Source organism: Aquila chrysaetos, chromosome 16 (genome assembly GCF_900496995.4).
Source record: "Aquila chrysaetos chrysaetos chromosome 16, bAquChr1.4, whole genome shotgun sequence".
Classification (NCBI taxonomy): domain Eukaryota; kingdom Metazoa; phylum Chordata; class Aves; order Accipitriformes; family Accipitridae; genus Aquila; species Aquila chrysaetos.
The window spans coordinates 14,781,949-14,807,099 of record NC_044019.1 but is presented as its reverse complement, the minus strand read 5'-3'; the positions used below and the strand labels follow the sequence as shown (position 1 = coordinate 14,807,099).

The window sequence follows — 25,151 nt, the reverse complement described above, 5'->3', positions numbered from 1 at the left end:
TGCACTGTAGCCAGATTTGGAACAACCCTTTTTAATCTTTGTCTATTAAATCACATTCCTTACACAGAACTGCACTGTCCAGCATAACCAGTCTTCCCACTCTACTCACTAGGAGGACACACACAATTCCATTTTAGCTGCCTCCTAATCTCTCAGATTTAAAGAGTCACCTGACAATAGTTTCCCATCCAAATGAGAGAATCTATTAAGAACTACTGAAAGCTAAATTCAATTGGTATAAAACCAACACCCATAAAGAAAGCAGCTGAGGAGTACATACCTCACTGAGCAATTCAAACTCAGATTTTTGTTTACACTGTTTTTATTGCTTAAAATGTTCTTTAAGTTTGATTTTTCTGTAACACATCAAAATATCATTCTAAGAGTTATCACAGCGTATTACTAAGCCAGTTAAGACTATAAAACACTAGAACTATATTAAGCAGCTTATAAGCAATCTAACACATCTTTCACTGTAATACACTAGTACTTGCCAGCAGGAAATCTGACAATTAATCCCTTACATCAGGAAAAAAGGTAGTTGGAGTACTCTCTGAAGGCAGGTATTCTAGAACCTGAAACTCTCATTCCTGGTCTGAAATAATTTGTCACTGTAGACTTTCAGGGTGTTCCTCAGGGTCTACCTCTGACCTTTAAAAACAGTCACAGAAATACATATAGGGCAACATGGAACTCACTTGATGCTCCAGTTATGACAGGCTGCCTGATTACTATTAAGTGGGAAAAAGTAAGCTGTGCATAGATAATGAAAAATATCTTCCCCTCTCAGTTATCAGGTATCACCTGCCATCTTCTCCCTATTTCTTCTCTGCATGGCCTTCCTTCTTCCTTTCTACCCTCTTGCTCCACCCCATAAAGAGAAACTGAAGTTTAGTAGCTCAAACCACACATTCTCACATGCTACAGATACTCTTAAGCACTTATGCACCTGCTCTCTTTATAGAAATAATCCTAAATTAGATTTTAAATTCAGATACAAAGTTGTTACAATGTACTTGGAGCAAAAAACAATTCAACATGAAAGTTAGTAAAAGTCAGTTGCTTTTCCTCCCTATTTACATAATTTGAGCACTGCTTATAAGCAAGCTTTATTCATCCTTCTTTAAGCAGCACAAGCTGTTCCCATTACAAGGAATGCTATGACCTTCCCAACTCCTTATAACTGTATACTACAAACACATTAGCACAGAGCACTTGTCCAGCATTTCCATTTTCACTTTCAAAATCAGTAGTGAAATACCAATTGGAAAAATATTTCTGATTTTGGTCAGGAAGTCGCACACATTGTTCTTTCAACACTTCAAATGGAATCGGAACCAAGCGTTGCTTGAATGACTGTATTCAGCAGCTAGCTAGGTAGGTACTGGCTAAATCAAAATATCTTAGTTTTAACATGCTAAAGTCACTTACAGTTCATCCCATTTAATCAAGTAGAAGAAGTTCTTGTATGTGCCAACCTTCTTGGACTGAACAGGTTTAAACAGATCTTTTCCATTATGGGTCAGAGAACAAATCAAGTAGTATTTTTCATAACTGGACAAGGAAAAGAAAGTAAATTAAACAAGAAAAACCCCATCTATAAAAGGATGAATTTTACAAATAATAAATTACTCACTTTGATACCCAACCAGAAGAAATTCCATGAGCAGCAAATATTGTGAACTGGAGATGTTCTGTGGCAGTCCATGCTTCCTTGGTACTCTTACTATCTTTCGGAGAAATTGCTGCAGAACTGCTACATGAATTCATATGGAGTCGCAGAAGGGCCTCAACTGCTTTCGTTAACTGGTCTATACTCACTTTCAGAGGGTTTTCAGGCTGCAGTGAACCTAAATTATAATTAATCTTTAATGCATATCTTCCTAAAACAGCCACCTGAAAGCAGTTTTTAAATAAAATTGAAAAACTTTACTCACCAGATGAGCTCTTGCTAGTGTCATCGCCACATTTTAAGGATACCTACACAGAAAAGTTAGAGCGAATTCAATACCGAGAAACCCATATTAATTTTCTGTTGCTCTTAAGTATGTTGTACAGAAATCACAAAACATCTGGATTAGGCCCATATTTGGGTTTATGTAACATCTCTCTACTCAAAGCTCCTCAAGAGTTAACCGACAGCATCACAATTTCCATATCATGCAGCAACTATTCACCAGGTTCAACAGCTCACGTTTTGTCAAGTCACAACTATTCTGACACCCTTTATGAACTCTTAAAAGACACAGTACATTGGAATATTGCTCAGGATACTCTAACTTCTCTGAGTAGAGATAAAACTTGGTCAGGGCTGTTATAGATGAAAACAGAAGCTGTTAGCTCTCTACCCAGTAATTTAAGTCTGAACAGCTGTTTTGTCTGAGGCATTTGTTAAGACACCTTTTGTAGGCAGAGTTACTATAAATTTACTGAATAAAAAAATGTTAAACTGAGAAAACTGAACAGCAAGTACTGTTACTTTGTACTATCTGCTGTGTTTGCTTCTTAGTCTGCTAAAATGGAAGTCTAAACATGATGCAGTATTACAGCAATGTCTAGTCTCAACAAGAACACTGTTGAAGCCAACAGGTGACAAAGAAATCATGGGAATTTACTCCCCTCTAATAAGGGAGGGTTTCATGCCAAACTCAACTTCTGATAAAACTAAAACTTTTAATGAAAACCAAGTTTGTGATTTAAAAACAAAACTCAGTGAATTCCTAATGCTTCATAGAAAGTCTAAGAAGTTTGCCACAACCACTGCAGAAAAATGAAAGCTGTCCTTACACTTTTAGTGTATGAATTGAGCAGCTTGTCAACATTAAGTTTTAACTGCCAAAAAAAATTCACATTCTTATAAAAAACATGCAGAAACTTAAGGGGAAAAAAATAAAAATCACATCATTTTCCCCTCTCAGAAAAACTGCCATATGTTTCCACCATACTTGTCAAGTAGTCCAAGTACTTTTGGATAACAGGATGCCAAACTATTGAAACAGCACTACACATGTAATTTTCTACTTGACAATCTACTGTTTTCTTTTACTTTTTGGCCACTTCTTCCAACCACAAAACAATTACTTTAAAAAAAAAAAAAAAAATCAAACAATATCTTACATAAGGTTTAGATGCAGGTGGCTCCAATTTTTACAGCAATTTTGTTTCTGAACGCAATCCTGTACGCCTTCATACACATTACTGTTTAAGCCAATGTTCATCACAAGAGAATTGCAGGGTTTTACTGATAAAGAAGTACCTTTTTCAAATTCTACTGGGATAGCGTTATTTTTGGAAGTTATTTTTACAGGGTAATGTAGTTATTTCTACAGCTTTCTCCTATTAAAAAAGCAAATGTTGAAGAAATATTTGATACGCTGTATTTCACTAAGTTTTCTTAAGAAGTCTTCTGCACTTCCCTACAAGAGTTTTTGTTCTTGTGACAACTGTATTTGGTCTGTGCATTTTGCAACTTCTGCTCAGTATTAAAAATATATCACTTAACTGATGAAGCTGGAAGTGAATAGAACTGCACATGAATCACCACCAATAAGGCAGCAGGACAACAGAAATAGCATTACAAGACTACTTAGCTTTTTTATTTGCACACTTCTTCATTTAATGACTGTTTTTGACAATGTGACTTGAGACCAATTCTGCTCAAGTGAACTCTTTATCATAAGGTAGTTTTATCATCAAAATCTGTGTTATTTGAGAGATTTTATTTTTGTCCATATGATCAAGAATGCAGAAGCATGAACTGTTAAGAGTTTTAAGATGCTATTGCTATTCACATAAATACTGCACAGAAAATTCACAACATGAATTCCTCCTTTAAGCATAACTCTGTTGATTTTAGAGGGCATGAGCTAGCTGTCAGTTTCCCTTGGTCAGACTTAGTAGCGCCTGCTGTGACACAGGTCTGTAGTTACAGAACCAGAAAAGAGTATTTTAAAACTAGTTTTAAAAAAGTCACTATTTGGAACAGGAAAGGATTCCAAAAGCAAGCGATTAATGCACTAACAGCAAAGAGATGTTAAAATAAATGGAAGATACCAGGTAAAAAAAGCAAAACAAAACAAAACACAACACAACACCAAAACTACAAACATAACCCTGACAGAACTGTTGCTGGTACTTGCAGCTACTAAAGATTATGAAATAGTATTTATCTAGTGTTAAAAAGCATACCTCAGAATGCAATTTATAGCGTGAAAGTTTACCTCAGCATTTTTAGTCCTTGGAAGGTTAACAGCCCTCCTTAGCTTCTTTACCGATTCCGTTATTGCGGGAGTCTCTACACAATCGAATGTAGAACAGATTTTTCTGACAGTCTTAATTACGTGATCTACTGCTTTATGCTGGTTCTAATAAGGAATGTATGAGAGAACAGATTGATCTGATCACAATTGTGAAACTCAGTATTGCTTTAATTTTCTTTTTTTTTTTTTGAATGAATTGCCAAGAAAATTTCATTATGAGATGCATATCTCAATTACATTAAACTGTGGTGTAACAATTTGATTAAACAAAAACCTCAGTATTAAGAACTTCCTTATAGCTCAGTTATCAATGCCAAAAACATAGTAGTACAGATTCTAGAATGGGGTCACAGAAAACATTAGCAGGTTTCCAACCACTTTTCTATTAAGCTGTTGGCAGACAAGTATTTTCTAATGAGATATTAAGCTCAAATTCCCTCATGGCATAAAAAGAAATTGTAGTTTTAAAAAAAGGATATTCAATTAGTCTGAGGAAGGAATGCTAAAGAAGCTGTGTTTCAATTTCAGCCCTCTTAAAACAAACATATAGGCTCAAATTATACTTACACTATACTGTCACTTCCATAATGGAATTTTATTTTTTTTACTTCACCTTAATACACTTTTGAAAAAAGTTTGTTACAACTTTTGCCTTACATATCATTTAATTTAAATGGTTCTTCCAGATGAAAAAATTGCAAACTGTCATCTTGGAGAAGGAAAGGAAGGGGGGGTTGCACACTTAACAGGAATCTTTTTTGAAAGGAATAAATCAGGTTCTTATCAGAGAATGAAGATGCTGGTACACTGCTTAAGACAAACTCAAGATGCTCCTAATATTCCCTTCCTTCTTCTCTTCAAATAGAAGAAAGGCCACTTAGTTTAAATCTAAATTATCCTAGACTTCTTGGGTTCTGTTTTTTAATATAAGCAAAGTCTTGATCCATTTTCAAAGAACACATGTAGAATATGAAAATACTTGCTTCAAAATAACTGTTTAAAGGCTTAATGTATAGGTTTCTTTCACAATCATTTATGAGCACTTAGAACTAAATAAGAGGCATTAGTGTAATAGCCTCTCAGTAAGATGTACACTGATTCCCAGCCCCCAGCCTCCCCATCCCCCCAGACATATTCTCATGACCTTCCCAAAAATGGATAGCAAAGAAGCCATTTGAATCGAAAAGTTGTTGGATTGAGAGTTACCTGGCAACAATTAACTTCGTTCTGGTAAGAAAATAACCACAGAAGTCAGAAGACATTGTAAATATTTAAGCCATACTTTCAAAGCTACCACTTCGAAGATAACAGCTGTTTTGACACATGAAAAGCAAAATTTCCACTGCTGTTTTCCTCACAGGCTCTCAAATTAATCTCAATAAAAAGACAACAGATAATTTTAAAGTGTCCAACAATGTGAAATCAAAGGCTATGTACAAAGTTATTTATGGATTTCTTTACCCTGTTTCACTTTGATTAGCAAGCTTCAGCTTCTAAATACATACAGGAATTCACTTCAGGAAGTAAAGCATTTCAAATACAACAGCTGCTGATATTTGGACCTAATAATCATCACCTACAAGGTACATCTCCAATCCTCAAAAAGACTGTAGAAAGAGTAGAACATAAGTCTGAATTGAGATGTTTTGCACTCCTCACCTCAGCCTGTGAAATCACAGTTAAACAAGCAAGCTGAAGCAGCCACAAGAGCAAAGCAATAAAACCACCATCATATTAAGGAGCAGCAACATCTCACTTCTACAAAAAGATTGGGTTCAAAACTACCCTTGAGAACATGGTGAATCGCCATCAAGGGAATTAAATAACATTAAGGGAATACGTAAGTAGCGGACATCAGCTTGTTAAGACCTGCATTCCTGGAGAGGCAAATGAACATAGTGGAAATGAAAAGTATTGTAATTAAGTCATTCATTTCAAGACTGTTCTTATAGAAACTGTTTAAGAAACATAGTTATCTAATGTTTAAGAATTTAAGTCTCCAAGTTACATTACTATAAGGAGTTAAACAAAGCTTCTCCTTTTAGAAATGAGTAAAGCAGGTTATCTTCAGCTAGCTTTTGCATTTGGGAAATCACTCCAAACTACTTCACCCACAAGCCGTTTTAAGCTACCTATCATACACTGAAATAGACAATGGTTTTGACAATGTATTTTTAATTAATCCAATAGTGCAGAATAAGACATTATTACACTTTTTATAGAACTTGTGTGCTCCAAACATGCTTCAGTTATAACTGCCACTGTACACAACTATTACTGCTCACTTTTGTGTAGATTCCTATCTGTTACCAATATATCATTCATGGCTGACAACAACTGACATAGTCAGGATTCAGACCTTTTCCTATTCCCCTAAATTCATCTCCTCCAGCATTTTTGAGGAAAAGGTTATTTTGCACCCCAGGACTTGGACAATACATTTTCAATTGTGATGATTAGGTAGTAATTAGTTCACAAGAAAAGCTAGGAAAAAAAGCTAGCAAGAAAAGAGGAAAAGCTACCTAAAAATCCATGATTCCAAATTTCCCTTTGACAGCTTGTTCAGATCTCAGTTTCCCCAAGAATACCTGCAGGTCTATCCCAACTATCCCATTAGTAAACCTTCTCATGCTAACTTTTGGTTCAGCAATAATTTACGATGACCTTACCTCATTTTTAAGAGCTATGTTAACTTGCTTATGATACACATCAAGAAGCTCTTCAATAGAGGACCTGCAAGAAATAGTAGTTATGAACACAAGTGTAGGAGCATAATATAACCTTGGTCAGAAATTCAGCAGTGGACTTGATTACTAAAATAACCACATAATATTACCTTATAATAGGTTCTCTGAAAGGCTTTTCTACTTTGTAGAGGTGTTTGGTTAGATGTATGGGTGTTCTGTCATCATGTTCCTGCAATAAAATATTAGATATTAAGTACAGTTCTCACCTTTCTATAATTTGTAATACTGTTTTAGAATTTTCATTACTAATACCTGTGGAGTAGAAAGGTAAAGATATAAGGCAATCTCTTCAAAGGGGAAAAGAAATAACTAATTAATAGCCTATGAAACAGGTACACATAGGGACAGGGGAAAGAGAGAAGAAACAGCAATCAATTGCCTAACTATGCAGATATCAAACATTCCTCCCTTCCTCTTTGATGGTCTGATACGTATCTAATTAAACTGAAAAACTGTTCCCAAATTTTATTTAACTCTGAAATTTGTTGCTTCTCTTTCAGGCTTCAAGTTTAGTCCAAATGCTTGCTTGCATACTTTTCCCAGCTATAGTACTTAGTCTAATAAGAGATATTATCCATACTTAAATTATTTGACTTGCAAATGTTGAGTATTTATTTCACTTCCTCTTAGTATACAAGGATACAATTCCCAACACCAAGCAGACATACTAATTTGTTTGTAACACAAAAAGGTTACATCTCAGATCCATCAACTCTGATGCAAACTCCCAAACTCTTGAAGACTTACATTGATGCTGCAGTTTAGGAGGTACTTACTGTTCGTGCCAGATCTCTGCATATTACACTACGGGTCAAGAGCTGCAGTTTGATTTCTGTATCCCACTTCCGACAGTTCTGAATATATTCATGACTTCCTACGCAGTGCTTACTGTTAAACAAAAGAAAGCTATAGTTACACTAAAAATATGCAGCGTTTTTAAAAAACTCACAGGGAATATTTAAGGCAACCTGCTGGCTCAAAATAAGGAAATGGTGAATCAACATCCACACCACACTTCTTGATCTGATTTTTACTTCTGCAGTCTTAGTATACTATTACAGATACCCATACTTTTGCTAAAGCTCTTAACTACTGAGACTAACATTGAAACCAAATATTGTAACCTAGAAAACTAATGGGAATTTGTAAACCGCTAGTTCTGGAAAAACAAAAACAAAACCAACCAAAAAAATTCCCCACAGATTATTTCAGAGTATTAGAAAACATTGGTAGATTTTTTTTTCCTGGTTGCTGGTATTTGAAGAGCAGCTGAGAACTACAACATCCATCTACAGAAATACTCTAGAAATCTGCATCTAAAAAAAAAACCCCCAAAAACTGTGTTCAACACAACAGATGGCAGATTAGAACAGATTTCTAGGAAGGTGTTGGGAACCTACTTCGCTGTATCCCAGAGCAACTCTAAAGACTTCTGATCTTTGTGCAAAGTGTGACTCTTCTATGTTTAAGATTTCTGCTTTCACACATTTAATCGTTAAAGATCTACTTTCCAGTAACTGTGCAATGAAAAATCACGAAGTTAAATATAAATGAAAAAGAGTTTGCTTACTTCTGTAAAACTTCCTCTTGGCCACAAACTTTCAGGATATAGCTGCCAATGTCCACTTCATTCAAGTCATCATGCACCCAGCAAAGTGCCTGCATTATTATAAGCTCAACAGGGGAACTCACTGTTTAAAGAAATTATATCTAAAGTTAAATATAAATCTATAGCAAGTATTATTAACCATTGTTTACCCACAAATTGTAGTTATTTAATGAAATTTATTTTTATACTTTAGGGAAGACTCTTATGCTTCTATAATCTCCGAAATCTCATAGTTTGAGATCTTCACTTTTTTCTCACAAAGACACCTTATAAAACCTGCCTGTAGTTTAAGAAAACAATAAATCCTTTTTAAATTAGGATACAGTGTAGTTACTTGACCATCAGTACAAAAACCAGTCTGCAGTCTGTTTTCAGGAGTTTATATATGAGGATAGCTTTTTTTTTCATTATAGATTTGCCTTATTTAGTAAGGAATTCAAATAGGTAAGTGATCCCAGAGCTGCTTAGACTTTAAAAATCATTATCTGAAGAGTTGGAGATGGAACTTCTCTATCTGTTCTGCTTTTGAGGAAGTATCAGCTGTAGCAGAGGCAAATCCTACTGAAAGTTCTTTTTGCTTTTTTGTTTCCATTTGTCTAGGGCAGTTTCCACATTGTACAGATCAGATCTTAGTAAGCATCACCAAGCCTTTGCAAAAAGCAACTCGTAACTACTAGTACTTTCACATCAGGTTCCAAATGCTTTTTTGAAAAGTCTTTCTCTGCCATCCAGCAACTACAGAACAAACGAAAGAATCCTAGTCAAACCCAAAATTCATTTGCCCACAGCTACCAGCTGTCACTGACGAAAAATCCATAGATATGTTTTAACACCGCAAACATTTTAAGTACAAAATGCTCTCTATCTCTCTCTACCTAGTTTCTGATCTTCTTCTTTAAATCATTTGCAACCAATGTCACTAAGTGCCTCAAAATTCTGTAAAAAAACACTGTATAAACGCATTGTTTTTAATCAGTACCTTCAGAGTGTTGTTTCCCCACCCCCACCCCCCCCTCCAGGGGCCTTCCTAGTTTTCTGGAATTTTCTTTTTTGTAAAGAAAGAAATGTTATTACCATGGTGGATATAGAGAGGTAACACCACAATAATCTTTTCCACAAGATACCACAAGTGCTTCATCTCCGATGACTTAATTATTACAAGCATAGAGGTATTTGATAGCATCTGAAGAATGAGTATGTGGAATTCAAGAACAAGGAATAATAAGTAGTATGAATTCAGAAACATGATTTAACTCATTATTAAGACTATTTAACTTATTATTGCTCTAGAGTGAAACTGCTATACTACCTTCAGCAGAGAATATGGTGGTTGATAGAGAAAAAAGATGCAGTAACAGTTTATGGGCTATAGTCACAGGCTGCATTGACAAAGGTCTGCCAGTCCTACAAAGCCTAGTGGAGTAATGCAAAGATGTTACCACCTTTTTCCTGCCCTCCATCTTTTTGAAAGACATTCATTTCTTGCTGACATGCAATGATTGCTCAGGTAGACTTGTACTTCCACGTAAAGTCTAATAAACAAATGCAAAATGAATAGGTATACCCAAATAAGCTCTGAAGTTCATCTGTTTCCCTCCTGGGTCCTTTCTACACATTGAGTTGTCAGAATACTGGAAGACTGCAGCTCCTTCTGAGCAGGACTGAAAGCCACACTAAAGTAGTTCTAGCATTAGGATGCTAAGGTATGCAACAACTTGACCAAGAACAGAAGGAATTAAAGGAAGAGAGTAACTTTAAATATGCCTATTACTAGCCACATATGAGCTACAGATACCTATCTTACACTAGCTACAGAAGACAAGCAGTTTAAGTGTGATTAATTTCAGCATCAGAAAAAGGAAGAGAGCAGAAAGCACAAAGAGTAAGACGTGGGGCTAGAATACAAAACACATTCCAAGGTATTCACAAAACTTCTAGAAATAAAGGGCCGATGCCATAACATCTTAGCTACGCTACCAAAGCCTTTTGTAGGAAAGGATTAAGCCTGTAATATTAGGAAAGTGTAATCTTAAGAATGAAGAGCAGAAACCCTTCCTAGGCTACACTTACAGTCCACCTCATTTCTTAACAAAAGAGTATTAAATCACAGCAGAATAACTCGAAGGCCCAGCAAATTAATACAGAATGAAAACACTTATGCATTGAGAACTTGTTTTCCATTAGAGCAGCTTAAGTGAGTAATAGAGCAACTTCATCTCTTCTGAGAACAACCAACTCCAAAGCATCTAGTGCTACAGATAGAGAACCAAATAATAAACAAAACACCACAGCACAGACCCACTACCAGGTGACACCGTCTGGGAATGGGAATGCTCACAAGGGCTAAGAGACTACAGCAGTATAGAGGCTAAAAAGTAAGTTGCTCCTGAGGTAATTTATTATCAACTACTTTATCACCAAGAACTGCCAGCAGTTGATAGCATCCAGAGTTACAGCCTTTAATACAAACAGGCTGTGCAGTCTTGACTGCACAGATAATATGAATGTATGTACAGTAACAAGGCAAACCTAGAAGTTCCACTCCAACTAATACTCCTGGTTACCCACAAAACTGGACCAGCTAGTTGTGGCACATCACAACAGTATTATTTTAGTGTTTGTGTGCATAAGCATATGTTGAAGTCAAGTAATAGATAATTTCAGTGTTCGTTCTTATTTCCCAACAGTAATTTGTCTGAATTTTCAGATAGCCTGCAAGAATTTATTTAGACACGTGTTAGAGCGTTGAAATAAAAAATTAAATTAAAAGTTAAGAATCTCAGTCCTGGTGTCGTTGTCCCCTCAATTATCATAAAGTAGGTCAAACTCTTGAAAAACTATTTTAACATTCCCAGCTGTGGATAGAATAGTGGTTCTGGTTTGCTTGGCTTTCCTTTTTAACAGAAGTTACACTTTGTCAGCTTCTAAATATTTTCTGATGGAGGCACTGACCTAGAATTAGGTTCTTTCTTCATTTACTTCTTCCACATTCCCCACAAGCAACCCATGCACCTGAGACCCAGGGATTACAAAAACTGAAAGCCACTAGCCTAGACTGAGTGTACAGTCTTAAACCACCACTCTAAGTCTTACAAGCAAACTCCAATTTAAAAAGCAGGAACATACCATCACACGTAAAAGTTACTGGTTGCTGGAACTCTTCGATTTCTATAGAAACCTTGATACTGGCACTCTCCCCGCTTATATTTCTTTGCAGCATGATTGGACTCAGCACAAAGCCTGGATTTGTTTGCTGATTAGCATAAGGAAACTTGGTCCTCAATCTGAAAGTAGAGAAGGTTTATGAAACATTGCAATGGATAAGTCTAAGACTACAGCAAAATAACATGGTAATAACCGCAAGCCAGAACAGTAAAGACTACCTAAATTGTACTCTTTACCTAAATTGTATGTACAAAACACCATTTAATTTTTTCTACTCTCAACAGATCAGTGCCCATAGTAATTATACAAGTAGTAGTTAGGAAAAAAACCTAGCTTATAATTAGGCAGGTTTTCCATACAGATTAAAATATTTAATAGGTCAATGCTTACAGGACATATCCAGCTTCTATAGAAACTAAGCTCCAAGACAGTTTTTAAAAAGCTAATCCATAGCATTTGCTAAAAATTAGTTTAAAAAAAAAAAGAAAGAGTAATTTCTTTTATGTACAAAAGGCCACAAAACTCTTTATGAGTTTCAATTTTCAGCAGTCAGTCTAATCTGAACTTCGATACTATGCAGAAGGTAGTTATTCCAAGTTGTGGAAGTTAAGAGGCCTAAATTAAGCAAAAGGCTTTTATTTAGGACACAAACAGTATAAAAAATTCACCTAGTAATGAATAGACAGTACTTTGATAGCTGCTTTTTATTTTCTGCTATTTAACATGGATAAAATAATTTAACCTTAACCTTCTGCCAACATTAAAGCAGTATTGTAGGAGATCAAGAACAGAACTCATCTATAACAGTCATCTATTTCATCACCTTGATTCTTGATGATAGCATGAATGCGGAAAAAAAAGAAAGGAATCCCTGTAGCAAAAGTTGCCCAGTCAAAAATCCATCAGCATTTTAAGGACTGGGTCTTGAAAGAAAGGGCAACAAATTAGATTTAACTAGAAACTGTTGCAACAAGTCTTTTTTATGTGAGCTTTGTCTTAATGTTGTTCATCAGTAAGTTTCACAGGTATATGACTACCCATTGGTTTTATGGAGTTGGCTTTTCATTTCATAAACATTCCTGTTTTAAAAAGTGGCTGTTATCCTTCAGATTCAAAGATCTCTATTTCCCCCATTATGTCTTGGATTTTGATCTTGAGAGGAAAAAAGGCAAGACTCCGAGTCTGTCTTCTCTAGGAATAAAGCAAGAAAACCCAAACTCATTAAATTGTGGCAGTAAGCAAAAAAACCAGGAGGAGTATTCTAGGCTATCAAGTCCCATCTTCTTTGGTATGACCTTTAAGAAACCTCACCACCTGATCAAAGCAGGAACAAGTTTGAAGGTTTTATTTGTTACAGAATTCCAGTTGTGGAAGCAATAAAAATGAGAGCATTTAATGAGAGCATCGAGTGACAGGATTTAGTGAGGTGCATCACCTAAGAAAAAAAGACTTCAAAGTCTTTCAAAAGAAATTGTGTTAAAAAACAGGTAGAATAAGGAGATACAGATATATGGAAATACAGAAAAATAGTTTGAGGATAAAAAAGTATTATAAAAACAAGGAAAAAAGTGACAGGAAAGTCACAGGACCAAAAGAATAAAGAAGAGCTATGATAATCCAAACCCTGATTGAACACCTGAACAACTCTGTTGCATTTTTGAACAAACAACACAAAACCAGGAAAAACTGGATAAGGAAAGGGAAAAGGACACATACTGAAATTCACCCCATCAAGCAAAAAACATAGGACTGGCCCTGTCAATCTAACTGAAAAAGAGTTATTTAGCTTTTTTTTTTCCAAAAGCTAATTTGTGTTCAGTAATTTCTTACTTCGTAACTGCTTGAGAAAAAGCTGACAGTTCTTGATTCTGCCCTTCAATTTCTTGGAGAAGCACGTTTTCTGTCAGCATGCCAGTGGTCCCATTGTCTTTCTGCAACTCAAAGATAATACAGTATTTAAATAGCTGCAAACATATTCCTAAAGCCGGCAAAGCCATGTGTAGATGATAGATTTTCAGGAGTCTGAGGTTTACCATTAGCTTTATGTCTACTTCTATAAGGAGAAAAATGTGTATCATTACTAAGTTGAAAAGTAAAGATTCACTGGACCAGTGACTCCTTTACAGAAAATTTATTTGACAGCATCATTATCAGTTAAGATTAAGTTGAGAGCTCAGGAACTGTTATGCTTGCAGTGACCTGTTGCATTAGAATTTGCCTAGATTTTGCTGAACCAGAGGAAGACGACAGACAAATGTTTTTTCCGCCACTTCTGCAATTCAGCCTTCAGTATAGTCCCAGAATCAACCATTACACATCAGTTCCGCCCATGTTTACCTTTTCCTACAAAGCAGGAAAAGATAAATTGTACACCGGAAGGAAGTAGCATTCAGAACACTAAACTCAGAACTAATCTCGTGGTATCAAATTACGGCTGTTTTAATCCCTTATGCCATATGCACCCACCACCACCTCTAAAATACCCAATCTAAAAAAGAATTGCTAAGATAACTGCAGTTTCAAACAACAAAATCTAATAAACTTAAAAAAACCCAAACAAACAAAAAACCGCAGCAGTTATTAATCTGTATCTGTTTCTGATCCAATTCACAATACAGCCATACAAATGCTAGTGAAAGCAAAAAGCAGAGAGCTGCTGAAACAGCCAGTGGGCTTGAGGTAGAACTCAATCGTCTGTAGTCTAACAGCCACCACTAGCCTGAAGCACTCGTGAAACTCCAACCAGATACTCCCTAGAATAAATTGACCTTGAAGAGTTTGCTCATGTCCAACGCAGGGTCATTGCACACAGAGATGAAGCCTTCTGACCAGTTACGTTTTACATCCAGAGCTTTTATAATGCTTATAGAAACCTTTAATCCACCCAGGAGTCCAGAAAAAAAAAGCAGACTGCACTATACTTTTTCTGAAAATCATCACAATTTATTCATCTTTGAAATAGTGATTAATCACTTAACTAGTATGTGGGTTATCTATTATTAGCTGACAAAGTTAGCTGAGCATCTGATTTCATTAGATCATACCAGACAATATAGTCAAATTAGACTGTCTCAGAAAAGGGGTCAAATCTGTAACACGTAGAGATAGGGACTGTCAGGTCTTTTCCTTTTAGCATTTTTTTTTTTCTCAAATTAACTTGTCTAAACAGTATAGCATAAACTTAGAAGGGTAATATGTGCAACCCATAATTGCCACTTTAATTGCATTTAAACCTAGTTATTTCAGCTAAAATATTGGTTTGATGAACCCTGGTCAGTTCAAAAGGATAAATTCTATATAACTGGGGATTAGCCATACCATGGGAAGCTATTAGAGCAGGAAGCTGTAAAGCCACAAAGCCTGGAAAGAAAATCTGGAGCATGTATAATACCTTAAACTTAAAAAGGTTCTTCTATTCCAACATCTCAGACAAGTTCTATCACATAAAAATACTTCTGCGCAACTGCACAAGACCTGCTGGCAAACCTGTGAAATTGTATCTAGTACATGTATTCTTTAAGCAATTACACAATAACAAAAAAAAATATCATACAATCATACAAGGAAACAGGAAGTTAACAGACCAAGTGAAAGGTAAACACCTGATAAAGATTCAGCTAACTGCTGAGCAGCACACAACACAAAACTCAATCATTTCAAATCAAGAAGCTAGCTATACAAATGTTAAATTTTCTTTATGTAGGAACTCTTTTTAAATAAGTTAAGTAATACTACAAGTAAGTACTCAAAGCACTCTGCAACTCTAACCAGAGTATAAAAGCACTACACCAGGGGATTACTTAAAATGAAGTCACACCAGTGATGCAACGTTGCAACTTTATGCCACTATGTGACACTTTTGAATTATTTACAGCAAAATTTGCAGGCTATTATGCCCTTAAATCCAAAGAAGTTTAGGAAACTACAAGGCATTTGTACACACACAAGCTTAGCCAGGATAAACAATAAATTCTAATGTAATGAGCAAAGAAAAAAAAGTTTATTTGGTTACCCATAGTTGACCTCAGGGTCACATTCGGCTAAGGAGAGAAACCTAATGTTATTACAAATACATATTGCTGCAAATTACCTCCTGGTGGAAAATTAAGAACATTAAATACCTTCTTGCTTTTTTAGTTGAATTTCAATACTAATTTTTAATCACTTTTTGGAAGATCATTTCAGGAGGACAAACTTTGATAAACTAATAAATCTATCTAAAATCCACTGGATTCAGATGATTAGGGTTTTGAGCAACAAGTAGGATTTGAATTTCTTTAACTTCCAGATGAGCAAATCTAAGAGGTGCAAAAGCTATCAGTCAAACAGGAAATAACTTGTAAGAAAGGACTTCAGGCCAAACTAGATAAATAGTTCAAATCAGCACAGCCTGCAAAAACAGAATTGGTTTGCAAACACAATTACTCTTAACAATAAAAAGCAAACCCAAAACCCAGTAAATTACCAAAAGTCAAGTTAAATTAAATCCGAGAAGTATATAAAGGCACAAGACTCTTCAGCTCTGTAGAGAGGAAAGGTAGAGAAGACAACACCTAAAATAGGACAAAATGATGATTTTGCCTCTCTTTTCAGAAAGGAGAGTGACAAACACTGAAGTATTTAAAGAGGAATACTGAATACATAGATACTTCAAATATGAAGCAAAACTCAAAGCAATCTATTGATTCAAGGGATTAAATATAATATGATAGAATCAAAATATATGACTAGAAATTTTTATTAATAGCTTTGTTTAAAGGGGCAGTGAGACTATGAGTTATTCAAGGGAAAAAAGTGATCCAGGCTAGTTAGGGTGCAAGACTTCAGAATATACTTTGAAGGAAATAAATACCTGGAGGTAAATGGGATAAAATACAAGAGAACTGCCAAAAATAGAGGCTACATAACTCAGCTTCCTACTATACCAGATGGAAAATTATTTGAACTGGAAAATAAAGTAGCACCACACAATGGGCAAAAGATAAACCAAAAGCCACAGGTTATGCTGAAAGGACATCCATTTGAGAGACTCATCTTTAAATCTATTTATTATCATCTTTAATAACTCAGCACAAGCAGCAGAAACAACCCTGCTGATAATTTAGTCTTGTATCATTAGCTAACTTTATAATACAGACTAGAACTGGAGTATTATGTCAAAACTAGTTAACCACAAACTGGAAGAACACAAGTGGAAAGTAAATGTCAAACCTTCAGGTGGGCATTCTCTCCAGGAGTCTGCTATAAACTAAGAACTTGTTTGAAAAAGATGGTGGCTTAAGAAAATCAGCTATATTAATTGACTAGAGGATTGATATGTGCTGTTGTGATGCCATCATGAATAAAGCAAATGCAATAGATGTATCAAGCAGGATGCCCCTACCTGTAATGAGGGTTTATTCAAGCCACTGTACATGTGCTCTCACACAGAGAACTAAAATTCTCATAAGTCATCTTCAAAAAAAAGTGACAGGAAAGAGAAGCTATCACACTGAGCTTGCAATGAAAGCTGACAAAATCACTGTCTCTTATAACATGTTGAGGTAAATATCAAAATGGTTCTTTATCTTAAATACCTGCTGCTCCATTCTGTTAAGAAAAAGATTTCCTAAGACTGATGAGGACAGTGAGTATCTGGAACAGCCTTTAAATCAAAACTAGCAGGAGGAAAAGACCACACATGAAGGCAGAGCTTGAGCATTTTATGAATCAGTTAACACGTGATCTGCAAATAGCATGGGATTGGACCCGTTGAACAGGAACAACCCTTTTAAATTCTACATTCTTGAAAAAAACCCTGGAATTTATAAAACCAGATTTCACTCAGCAACAGTCAAATATTACTTTTGACAGGTAACACCTCAGAAGCACTGATCCAATATAGTCTAGCTATTCCAGTCAACAGTTACATGACAATCAACCAGAAATCACTGGAAAACTGACAAATACATCACTAGATAACATGACAAACTGAAGAGGCAAACTGCTGTAGAGCTCAAATTTACACGCCTCTCCAAATACTAGGAAATAATTGAGCTCACATATCACAGCTCAACAGTGAGTGGAAAAAAAACCAAAACAAACAAACACCAAAGCTAGACCTAAGATCTTCACACATGTAATGTTAAAAATGTGATCCCTTAAACACAGAGGTAAAGGTGGTTTGGGGGTTTAGGGTTTTGGGGTTTTTTTGTCCTTCTCCACTGGCCTTCTGTTAAGCTTTTGCCAGAATACTGACAACTAGCCCAGAAAAAAACCCAGGAAATCCTTCCAATGAGGGGCCAAAAATTTCACTTCAATGGAAATTTAGACAGCCCTTTAAGCCAAAGTCCTGTAAATACTCCTTTTCCTGAGGAAAAAAAACCTCCCCCAGTTTGGGGAGGCAGGAAGAATTAAGAAGCAATGTGGAAAATATCCTTGACTGATAACAGTTTGGTTTTATGACATGTACCTAGCCTGTCAAAAACACCTAGAAAGGCAATACCTAAGATACAAAGCAGCTGCAATCCAAAGTCTCCAAGGCAAACAAGTCTTTTACTCCTCCCACTCTAACCAGTTTCTATAAACAGGATTTTTCCTGCCATTATCACCCTTGCCAGGGTGTTGACTTTTCCACTGAAGACTTCTTCGGTCTTTGTACTCTCTCTACCAAAAAATAAAAATACAGAAGTATTCATATTCACTTTCTAGTGAGGTGACTAATGTTTTAAAATGTAATGTCTTGTTTTATGATGGAATTCTCACAGAAAGAATTTTAAAAGATAGGAAAAGTTAAATAACCTACAGTCATTTACTGGATTTGGAAAAGGGTAGGATGCACTTGTGGGGGCATAACTAACCAGATGAGATTAAACTACAGCAGATGATCAATACTGTAGCAGTTTTGATATAAACTGCATGTGCTCCATGTCCAAAGAGATGAGTGGAGATGAGTGTCATAACTAAAGCCTCTGATGACATGTTTGTCACGAAAGTGATCCTGATCCTGGAGCAGAAATCACTCTTTTGCCCTGCCTGATAAAAGTAACATCACACAAACACAGTTTTCCTTCTTCCAGAACAGAAGTACAGGGTTTCTGACCCAACAGGCATCCCACCTTCCAGGACAGTATAACCAAAAAGTTCGGTTATGATTTCTAGCATTCCTGCACAGAAGGAAAGCTTTCTACCAATGAAAGAGAATTATAGCGGTCCTGTGAAATACCACAAGTGATACTGGGAGAGCAGAAAAGAGTTTTGACTATGTCACCTTTCTATTCTACCTTTTTTTTTTTTTTTTTTTTTTAAAAGCTGGCATGTTCAAATATAAGGCAAAAAAATTATTTTTTTTCAAAATCTGAGATAAAGGCTGCTCAAGATAAAGCTTTCAGTGTCTAACTCATCTTTTTATTTTGCAGTATCATGTGGATCGCTTATTAATTTATATATTTATCAATATGATTTAAATACTTAACTGTTCTGAAGATTATTTCCATTTCTTTTTGTAGTGTGTTGAAAAACAGCAGTTTCCTCAGTAAATGTGGAAAGATTAGACAAGGCCAGAGTTATTCTGGGATTTAGTTCAGTAGTAATGCTCCATTTTGTGAATATCACTAATACATACACACACCAGTAACGTCACACTACTTGGACACTGCTCAAGCCAAGCGATATTTAGCAAGCAAATCCAGACCATAAAGTGTCTTTAAATACTGTGATTAATCTTTGCTATCATACTGCAATTTAAAAATACTGATTTACATACCTGTGACGTTTGGCCCTGTAACTTTGCAAGTTGAGTTGTTCGCATGTTTAAGGACTGGCTCCTTGTAACTGTTGCTCCAGAAGATTTCCCATTAACTTTTCTTTCCAGATGACAAGTTACTAACAGCTTTTCTTCTAACAGCACAGCGTCCCATGGATCTTCAGCAGTCATACTTGAAGCCCTCTCTCCATCGTCTGCCTTAGTTAAAGCCTCCACATTATCCACTTTTGGTTTACTTAGGGGATCCAAATCTAACCAATCAAATTTACTAACATCCCTGCAGCTTTCTGAGGCTGGTAGGTCAGAAACTGCAGACTTTATAGCACTCATTTCTAAGTCTGTGCTTGACTTCCCATTTTTCAGAAATTCTGAGGTGCTTGCAATTTTGTCAAATACTTTTGCCATTTCCGGTGTAATTACGGGAGGATATATAGGTAGGCTTCCTGCTGGATGGAAAGGTGCAGTAGCTGCCAATGGGTATGAAATGTATTGCGACTGTCTTGGAAGACCAAGATAAATAGGTTCTCTAGAGTGATAGGAGGACATACTTGGATGGAATCCATTCTGAAATACACCAGTCTGTTTTGTGTAAGAAGCTGAGGGGTAAATAGGAGGTAAAGTGCACGTCACAGGTGCTGGTATCCCAGGCATCCACTGTCTTCTCTGACCCATAGGCCCAAGATAAAATTGCGAAGACACAGATGGGCTCAAAATAGGACTTGCTGGTAACGTAGGTACTTTACTAGATTCAAAACTGTCATCCAGCAGCAGCTTCTCTAGTTCAGCATGAGTAAGCTTCTCTATGTCAATGGTACTTAGTTTATCTTCCATGCTCTTGGCATCAGACTCTGGAAACACCATGAGATCATGGTCCTGTTTGTTATGACTCTGTGCTTTTTGTCTGGTGCTGCTAAAAGAATGAAAAGTTTGTTTATTACCAGCTACACCTCTTTCTTTCTGCATCTTAGCTAATGCCTCAGCTTCCATCTGCAATGCCTCCTCTTTGTCCACATCTTTTGACCTTGCAGCTGCCAAAGAAGGTGATGAGCGCTGTTTAAATCCATTGCTACTGGATATCTGGGCCATACCGCAAGAGCAGATGTCCATTTAAAGAAGCAACACTTCCCTTGTACTGGTCGTCTATCCTTGGCTTCAGAATAGATTTAGCAGATCTGAAAAGGAAATGAAACATCAGAAATGCATAAAAGAAATCACATGTAGAGAACTACTAAGTCATACATCACCAACTGACAAGGTTGCACATGTCCTTCAGAAACCCAGCAAATAAAATTTTAAAGAGACCAATTTTTTTGTGGGGTCAAACTTAAAAAAAGAAGCCACACAATTATTCACAGCCTTTGAATTATGTGAGACCCATTTATTTTTCTTACTAGTACTTATGAGTAGGTAGAGTAAGTACTTGGTTTCTCTTTGCACCACTAAACCTAAGACACAGGAAAGCTACATTCAGGTACCTAACTGTTTTCAGACTTTAGCAATTCTGCACACTTAGCCATGTTCAGTCTTAGAAGTAGAAACCCTGCTAAAGACTATACAAATATCTAGCATTGATAAAGCACATTATCAAGAGGACTTCCAGTTTACTTCAATGTATTACAAAAACGATAGACTTATCAAAGTGCTGTACCATGATTATGATGGTTTTCCTTTGGAAAATATCATTGTACTTTACCCTCTTAACAAGAGAAATAATGCTTATGAAATGCTATTTCTTGGACAAGAAAAATAAGTGATTTAAGTACAGCTGCTCATTAAGTAATCCCTTTAACAGCCCCTTAAGGGAAGGGTCATTCACTGCCAGGTAAGGGAAGAAACTCCAAAAGGTCACTTTTGCTTAAGGCTACCACCAAGAAAATGACATCTTACATTTCTCCAATTCCAATCTTGTGCTCAGTACTATTATACAACTTCCTGTATTCACTACAATATCTATGCCTCTTTAATAAAACAATCTTGATTACCACAAGAACTATGTTATTCTTCAATATTGTTTCTAATTTATTCTACAGCTTTTACACACAGCCAGGTTAAAGTGGAGTCCAGGAGATAAGATGTCTTCCAGTAACAGCTAGTATGCATATCAAGTAGCAAGATAAAAATCATGAATAATGAGTTTCTGCTAGGTGGGTTACATAAACAGCAATCCCCATTAAAACAGTTTCACTGAACTAGATGAGCCCTTCAGATGTAAATCATCATGGGTTTAAGTCATGCAACAAATTAGAAGAGTTCTCTGCAGCAAATAATGTAGATAACTCAAAAGTCTGTCTTTATGTTCCCATACTATTCACACCCATTAGAAGGGGGTGGGGGTTTTTTTGTTTAGGTTTGGTTTTTTTCCCTCCTTGAATCAGACCAGAGATATGTGCTTTAAAAAAAAAAAATCTGACTCTACTTCTGTGGACTCACCACATGGACAACAAGATTCTTAACAGATTTCTAACAGATTCTTTAAATTCTTTAAGGCTCTTGCCAAACTTTTGTTTCATCTACTTCATTTCAGTGGCTTATATTGTGAAGGACATACATCTCTATAAGAGGTTCTATACATTTCAGCTAAGTCTGAAAACAAATTCAGGTGAAACCCTTCACAAACCAAGATTAAACTAGAACTGATGTTACAGGTACCAAGACAAAAATTTAAGTGAAAGCGGGAATCTTCAGAAAGACTGAAACAGTGACAGACTAACACAAAGCTATAAAACCCTGAAAACCACACAACTGAAGTCCTGGGGAATAAAGTCTTAACGAGGAGCTTTGGAGATTACTAGTATGTATCCATTCCATGAGATAACATGGATGAAGCCTACAGAAAAAAGCAGACACCAGATCCTTTTCCATAGAATACATTAAGCTGCAGAGTTTGACATTCATTAAACCCACAACTTTTGCTTTAAGAAGTCCTGTCCTATCTACTGCCTATTTGCACAGCTGAGTGTTGACCCCAATCAGGGAATGGATTAAAAAAACCACCAAGCTTTTTTGCTGGGTTCCGTTGTAGATAGTGCAGGTCCCTGGTGCCATTTGCAGCACAGCTGTGGCCATCAGTGCCATTCAGTTATTTACTACCCTCCTGTTAGCAGGACAGTCATTCTAAACCTTCTCCTAAAGATGTACTGAATATTTTGTAGATAGTCTAAGCCTACTAGCCACAGATAACATCCCAAAAAGACGACTAATATACTTTACACCGACTGTTTAGACTGCAGAGATATCCAAGCAGGCTTTCATCTCTTAAGTTATGACTGGTTAAAATTGCTATGTCAAATTTTCAGATGCAAGAACACCTTGAATTATGAAGTCCTCTCAATAATTCCTACGTGGCTTTTCCAAGAAGCATCAGCATGAGATAAGTGCAGTTTTCAGAGTCTTGCTGTTGCCTAAGGCTTCTAAATAGCAGCAGGATTTTTTTCGTTAATTTTATTCAAAAAAACTAAAATAGGATCATACTTTCTGATACTATTCAGAACTGTTTGGGCTACAACTTTGAAGATTATCAACGCATTCTGGCATTCTGATAACTACAGCAGCAAGTGATTTTTCTTAAGGCAAAAAATATCAAGATTATATGGTCTTCAAAGTAACTACATATAACAACTCTGGCTCCTTAAAAAAGTAGGAAGCCTTATTTTTCTGCTGAAATTGACAGCTTTGATCTCCATACTTGCCAAGCAGTCTCCTACTCACAAGAAGTCACTGTTCCACAAAGTCACGACTGCAGATAAACAAACATTCCTTAGCACTCTGAAACATGGTGCAAAGCTACTGCAGCACATGCATTCGTACCATCTAGAGAATCCCAATCACTCAATAATTGCTTGTTTATTTTACAATTTCACATTACAGTGCTACATTTTTGTCAGTATATGAATGCACACTTGCACTGACAAATCCAGTGACTTCTAGTATTCAAGACAGAAGAGTATTATTACTAGCAGCTATCTGAAAAGTTGAATTTTATTTTTATTTTTGCAAGACAGTCTCATCAGCATACATACACACATTTAATTTGATCACTGTATTTAAGTCCTGTCCTTGGGAAACTTCTAAAACCAAATCAGTGTATAAATTTGTCAAATTTTGTAAGCAGATTGCAGTTTTCAAACAGTTTGAAGTTAAAAACCGATTTTAAAAATCTGATAAAATTGCAATAGTTTTAGCAAAACTTCATCCTGCCTGCCAGTTTTAAGCAGTAAATGCACTTGAGAAAACATCAGAAGAAAAGCTCCCTAGGCATAAGCATGACTAAAATAAAGACAGACCTTCTTTTAAATGCTAACTACACCCCATCAGTTAACATTTTAACATAAGATTAGCTTCACTTTGAACTTCTGACTTTGTAGCCATCTAAGTTCAAAGGCAAAGAACTAGCAGAAGTTGAACTTCTCCAACATTTACAAAGAAAGGGCAAATTCCATTTGGACTATCTATCAGCAGGGAACTCCTCTCAAACACTCAGAATAATATGTTTCAATTCGAATCCCAGAAACAGGAAAACCAGATACCTGAACCATTACTGACCATACCATAGGAATTCATGAGAAGTTTGCAACAACTGGAAGTCATCAGAAGACCTAGAAGTAATCCTTAGAGAGTCGGAATTGTTTTCATCTCAACTGCTGCACACTATTTTAAGTAACAGTAATAATCAGTTTTCAACTGTCTGTTAGCCTTCAAGAGCGCAACTCTCCAAACAAAGAATGGGTCAAATGCTGCTTCTTTTTTTTTTTTTTTTTAATTAAAAAAAGGAAAACTAGAAGCTACTGAAGGGATTATAACAGAAATTTGAAAGTGATAAAACAATCTCCTACACCACTTATTTCTCCCCTAAATCTGAAATTAAATGGACACATTCATGCCTTATACAAAGTCACCGTATTTACACTGTCTTATAGCAGTAACTCAGCAATACAGCCTGCTTTGTTTAAAAGCAGGTCTAAGAAATCTCAACCACCCGATTTATCTACAGCCTTGATGAAAGGTAATCTGTCTCTTGCAGCAAGACTTAGTTAACTTCAAGCAATATTTTCTTTAACTATTCAACCAGATGTGATCAGACATGAGTCTGCAGACCTCCTTCTCTGGCTCCAGTCTAGCAGAGCTTCCCTAAGTGCAACACTTCCTTGGTGGCAATTTTGAATAAACGTGTTTAGAGTCCAAAGTTCATTTGCTCAGTCAAGTACCTGTGTATTGCTATGCAATTTTATTTGAGTATTGCTCATTATTCATTATTTCAAAGGCGTCAAATACTCTTTAAAAAAATGCAGCAACATAACTTTATTAATATCAAGAACCAAGAAATAGCAAGATGTCTGACCATCTCCTTCAGATCAAAGCCTCTACATGGAATGGAAATCAATTTCAAACAAGATTTTCATTTAGAGGCTTACATTAAAAATAAAATATATTTACATAGGCACTAATCTAGCAAATACATAAAATTGAGCCATGAAGAAATTTTCTTCTGATGAGGAATTCATAGGTTTTTGGTAAGAAACTTCAGGAGAATCAGTACAGGATATTTCATCTCTACCAGGACAAAGACTCCAAAAATCTAAATTAGTTTCCCATCTTAATGAGCAAGGGATGACTTCATTAGAGATAAA

At 36.0% G+C, this 25,151-nt stretch overlaps 1 protein-coding gene across 4 annotated transcripts in view; it reads right to left on the bottom strand.

Annotated features, from left to right (window-relative positions):
* The window catches only part of PIK3C2A (phosphatidylinositol-4-phosphate 3-kinase catalytic subunit type 2 alpha), a 76,592-nt gene that overhangs the window by 23,080 nt on the left and 28,361 nt on the right, over positions 1 to 25,151 (bottom strand). For 3 of the 4 annotated variants that reach the window (XM_041129251.1, XM_030039072.2, XM_030039076.2), the window contains 11 exons: positions 19,525 to 20,696; positions 13,611 to 13,717; positions 11,742 to 11,899; positions 8,577 to 8,697; positions 7,783 to 7,894; positions 7,096 to 7,175; positions 6,929 to 6,992; positions 4,221 to 4,364; positions 1,938 to 1,980; positions 1,637 to 1,850; positions 1,432 to 1,554 (listed from right to left, as the gene is read on the bottom strand). In XM_041129251.1, coding sequence (XP_040985185.1) covers positions 1,432 to 1,554; positions 1,637 to 1,850; positions 1,938 to 1,980; positions 4,221 to 4,364; positions 6,929 to 6,992; positions 7,096 to 7,175; positions 7,783 to 7,894; positions 8,577 to 8,697; positions 11,742 to 11,899; positions 13,611 to 13,717; positions 19,525 to 20,631 — 2,273 coding nt within the window. In that variant the 5' untranslated portion in view covers positions 20,632 to 20,696. The remainder of the gene's footprint in view (positions 1 to 1,431; positions 1,555 to 1,636; positions 1,851 to 1,937; positions 1,981 to 4,220; positions 4,365 to 6,928; positions 6,993 to 7,095; positions 7,176 to 7,782; positions 7,895 to 8,576; positions 8,698 to 11,741; positions 11,900 to 13,610; positions 13,718 to 19,524; positions 20,697 to 25,151) is intronic. The other variant, XM_030039078.2, reaches the window with a different exon arrangement.